Genomic DNA, 4,625 nt, shown 5'->3' with positions numbered 1-4,625 from the left:
CTTTCCCTATCATCGGTGAGCCCAACGAATTGCCCTTCCCTCTCCGATACCTCTCGTCGAATGGCTTGAATTCGTGTTTGGGACTCCTATGACTGTACTTCCTACACAAATTTTGTAAGTGATAATATATATATATATATATATTCTTTTTAATGAGTTAATAATTATGAATTTGTACTTATTCTAATTCTAAAAATTAAAATTTAACTTAATTAATTAAATAAGACAGTAATCGATGCATGTTTTAAATTCTAGTAGAAATATGTAGGATTTTTTTGAAACTCGTCCCATTTTAAAAATTAATTTTTTAAACATGATGCTACATAATATATGTTAAATTTATAAACTTAAATTTTTTTTAGATTTTTAATTGTGATACCTTTAATATGTAATAATGAAAAATAACTATTTTATATTAATAATTAAGTATTAAAATAAGTCTATATATGATCTCTTGTGTCCTATTTTTTTCAATTATTTCATGTCCCTGTATTGTGTTGTATTCACGTCCCGGGCGTGTCCGTGTCTATGCTTCATAGCTTTTTCCAAGTACCACCCATTAAGTGTAGAGAGAGAGAGAGAGAGAGAGAGAGAGAGAGAGAGATGGGTGTTAGAAGATAGGAGTATACAAGCATTTGACTATAATTACATCCATGCAAGCATTATTAATGTTTTTATATACATGAGTCATTTACATACATACCATTTTAACTTCAAAAAGTACAGTTGCATGCAATCATGGCATCATAAACATTGCTATGTACAAATCTAGAATCCTCTTTATCAACTTCTCAAATTCTAACTCAAATATCAGATTTCAAGGTAAAACCTCAACCCATATTTTTCATTTTTTTTATCAAATTCTCGCAATTTGATAGTGGCATGCGTGCATACATCGGTTCAGTAGATCAAAAATAGCATATGGGTGCTAGATTTTGTAAATAGCAATGTTTCGGGAGATGTGCATGTAATTATCCCTGAAAGGGAAGGTGGTATGTATATAAATTAAAATTTAGATATTAGATAAGTAGATACATAGAACTGAATGGTATGTATGTAAAAAAGCTCACACATATGTATATTACCAGTTTCTTCATCTCTGCTGCTCCCACCTGAGATCCTCCGAGAACTCGAGCATGGCACTCCTTGGATCACCATTAGAAACAGCCAAATAATAAGCCGCCGTAGCATCGTCAACACGCAGGCTTCGCTTCACTGAATCAACAAGTTTCTTCATTCCCCTTCTACGATCAGTGAATCCAGCGCCGGGGAGAGCAGATTTTCCATCAGGGTTTTCTTCCAGATAGAGAACTGCAACTTCTCTGTTTGCATGATCATCAAATTCGATGAAGCAGGTGCTTTCATGGAGAAGTTGTGGATCGCTGATGGGTATCAGAAGCCTCTCTCTTGAATATATTCCATGCTCGCTCATCATGTTGTTCAGCCGTTTTATCTCATTCACCTGTCATGTACAAGCCTTGGAATGTTTAACATGGAAATGGAATCAAATCTTTATGTATTTACATATCTGACAGTTTAATATTTACATATATGCCAGCTTATTCATGTCTGAAAATGTGTATTTCATCTTGTTCTTTTTTACAAGTTAAAAAAGTTCAATTTTTGATGTGATATGAAAGATTTGGGAGGTATAAATTTAAAGAACAAAGTCCAACACATAAAAATGAGGTGGTATATATATGTAAATGGCCATATTCCTGAATAAATAGTTTTTATTTCAATATAAGTGCGTCTTCTTCACCCCATAGTTTGTTTATCAATGGAGAAAATGTCATAATGATCCGATAACATTTTGTAGGAAGCCATTTGTAAGAGCGTCAAATTAGCTTACATACATACACATATCATAAAATTCTTATATATTTATACATCTAACAATTAAATATTTAGATTTATTTAATATAACACTCTAATGTCTAAATCACATCAAACCAAATACATGAAAAGATGTATTCCACTTTAAAAAAGAAGATATTGGTGTTATTTTTTATGTGATCTAGGATTCAGGAATTAGTGTTATTCAAGCAAATATAAAAATTTAGGTGATAGATGCAAAAATATAAAAAAAATTATGAGGCATGCATGTAAATCTCCCATTTATTAAATTTCACATGCCAGATCAATCTACTAATACATTGATAAAACTAAGGAGAAATGAAATGCCAAAAGGATATTCAATGAAAATGCCCTTTCCATGTTACTCGTTTGACTGAAGCTTCTCAAATACATTTTAAATAATTCAACATCAACTTTTCTTTTCATGAAAATTTTAAACTAACAACTTTGAATGCAATGTGGCTATTAATCACTGAAGAGACATGCACGACAAAACTTTAGAAGCCAAAGCCTCCAGGTTGTATGTTGGTTTTGCACTGCAAAAACAGCCTTTTATACTTCTGACCATAAAAACTAACAATTTATTAAATGAACCTTTTATTTTGCCCACTGTACTAACCCAATACTAGTAGACAGAATATATTAATTTAACATAGGTAAATTTGCATACATACCACACAATTCTTATGTATTTACATATCTTACACCCAAAGTTTGATATTTACACTTATAACACCTCGGGGTTATAAAACTATTCAGGAAAATGTGTATTTCACTTTTAAAAAAGCAGTGATTATGGTATTTTTTTATGTGATATTAAAGATTTGAGTGGCATACATGTAAATAGATATGCAAATACATAAGAATTGTGAGGTATGTTTGTAAAGACCATTTACTATAGCGTAGGTGAAGATAAAGTTCGAAACCATGACAACTTTCAAAGGCTTCATGAACTGGACTAATTGACACCTGAGTTAATGCTCACTGATTGTTATACTACAAAAACTTCCGTCCATTTATTTTCCTTACTAAATAACAATGCCAAACTTAGGAACTCAGCAATGGGTACTATGTCTCCTTTACAAAGTCCTTCATAAAAAATAGTAACACCATGGAACATTAGAAGAACCAAGATCTCATCTTTGATCTTCTATTAAACATGAAAAATAATAAATTTAGCATTAATGGAAATATTAGCACAAATCAATGGCAGCGCATTTCAAATTTAACTAAAAACTAAGATGAGGGAGGCAAGGCCATCTTTTTTGAATTATCTACTGAGTAATTAGAGTAATGCTTCACTCAAATAAAATTACATGTAAAGGGATAATTTTTATTATATCTAATGATGATGTGGATATAGAGTCCAATCTCTGTGGTTAGGCCATAGAAAAATACTTACGTATGTTGTGCGGACGCAGCTGCGATGCACTGATCATGAGAACAAAAAAAACCATCGCCATACGCAAGTTTTTTTGTAGGACTTATAAGTCATGGGCATAAGAATCGAGAAAGCATCATATGTTTTATTTTTCACCAAGCACCTTGAAATTCTTGATTTTATTTCCAATCAATGTGTTACGCATTAGAGAAAGAGCCATCTCAAGTATGAATATGTTTGGAGGATTATCAAATAGCAAGCTTGGTGAAGGGATTGTAGCTCCCAATCCTAGAAGCCATGGCTCAACTAATGACATGAATGTGCGAGCAGCATGTAAAACCCTAAACAAAAGTGCTTTAATAATTGCTGCTTTCCATCTTCCACTTATAACTTAGCAAACACCTCACCTCATCAACTCTACTTCTTAAACATCAACTAAACACACCCAACCTATGTCATTTAGTTGGCCAAGAAGCCCATATTTGATGTTATAAAAGAGCTTAATCATGGAAGGGTTGCAGAAGGCGAAAGAATTAGTGATTTTCTTATTTGGATGAGTAATTTATCAGTACAATGTGTCAGCGAGCCAATTTGGTTGAGATATCCGGAATTGGTATGGGTGACAAAAGTTACAGTAATTTTGCTTGAGTGTGCTCCCCTTATCCAATATACTTCTTCTTTCCTACTAATAAAATGTTTCTTCATCTTCACTTCCAACTCTAATTCAAAATTTTCTTGAAGCTATATGAATTTCATAAGATCAACATTTTAACAATCAATCCATCAAAACCGATGCAATTTGCCTTATCAAAATCCAACCCTAGAATGCACCCTTTCAAATTTCTCCCCCATTTCCTCACCCCCAATTCACTGTAATCAATTCACGCGGCTCAAAATCCATACAATCCAGACTGCAATTACGAAGCAAGAATTTGAGAATGAGTAGCAAAAAACGACACCTGGACGGAATGCTTAACGGCAAGGCCAGCTACGGTGTCTCCCCTGACAAGGCGGTGTGATACGGCAAAGCGATCGATGCCTGTGTGTCGCCAGAATCCAGCAGTAGACGGCGATCCTAGCACTCGCCGTACCTTCCATGGTTTGCTGAAAGCTCGCTCGACAAGCTCCCGATCCGAAGCTAACTCCTTCCACAGCTTGCAGACGCACGCGGCCCGCGCTAGATCCGCCGGTGATAACAGCTCGAAGATCGTGCAAAGGAGATCGCTCGTTCCGAGAGCCATGAAGTTGGAGTTCGTCGTAGAGAGCAGCACGGCGGCCGGCCGAAACTAGGGTTTCGGCGAGGAGATGACGGCCGCGCTTGTCGGCTTCTATGGAGTCGATAATCTGCAAAGAGATGGGGTTTGGATCTACTGGTGCTGCGGGCCTC

The 4,625-nt window shown here is 35.1% G+C and overlaps 1 protein-coding gene across 2 annotated transcripts; it reads right to left on the bottom strand.

Annotated features, from left to right (window-relative positions):
• Positions 1-592: 592 nt before the first annotated feature.
• On the bottom strand, positions 593-4,625 carry LOC110020679 (F-box protein At1g55000). 2 transcript variants are annotated; one of them, XM_020718862.1, is made up of 2 exons: positions 4,198-4,625; positions 593-1,462 (listed from the first exon to the last, which is right to left on the bottom strand). In XM_020718862.1, the coding sequence occupies exons 1-2, from the start codon at positions 4,477-4,479 to the stop codon at positions 1,094-1,096; spliced, it is 651 nt and encodes a 216-aa protein (XP_020574521.1). In that variant the 5' UTR covers positions 4,480-4,625; the 3' UTR covers positions 593-1,093. The 2 variants fall into 2 exon arrangements, with proteins under 2 accessions (XP_020574521.1, XP_020574522.1); XM_020718863.1 differs by having other exon boundaries at positions 4,216-4,625.

Source organism: Phalaenopsis equestris, unplaced genomic scaffold (genome assembly GCF_001263595.1).
Source record: "Phalaenopsis equestris unplaced genomic scaffold, ASM126359v1 Scaffold000107, whole genome shotgun sequence".
Classification (NCBI taxonomy): Eukaryota; Viridiplantae; Streptophyta; class Magnoliopsida; order Asparagales; family Orchidaceae; genus Phalaenopsis; species Phalaenopsis equestris.
The sequence above is the reverse complement of the archived record's forward strand: the minus strand, read 5'-3'. Positions and strand labels throughout refer to the sequence as shown.

Excerpts from the sequence above, each read along its gene's own strand:
- LOC110020679 (XM_020718862.1), bottom strand. The coding sequence starts at position 4,479 with ATGGCTCTCGGAACGAGCGATCTCCTTTGCACGATCTTCGAGCTGTTA. Across the intron at positions 1,463-4,197 it reads CCGTTAAGCATTCCGTCCAG|GTGAATGAGATAAAACGGCT; the intron begins GTGTCGTTTTTT and ends TGTACATGACAG.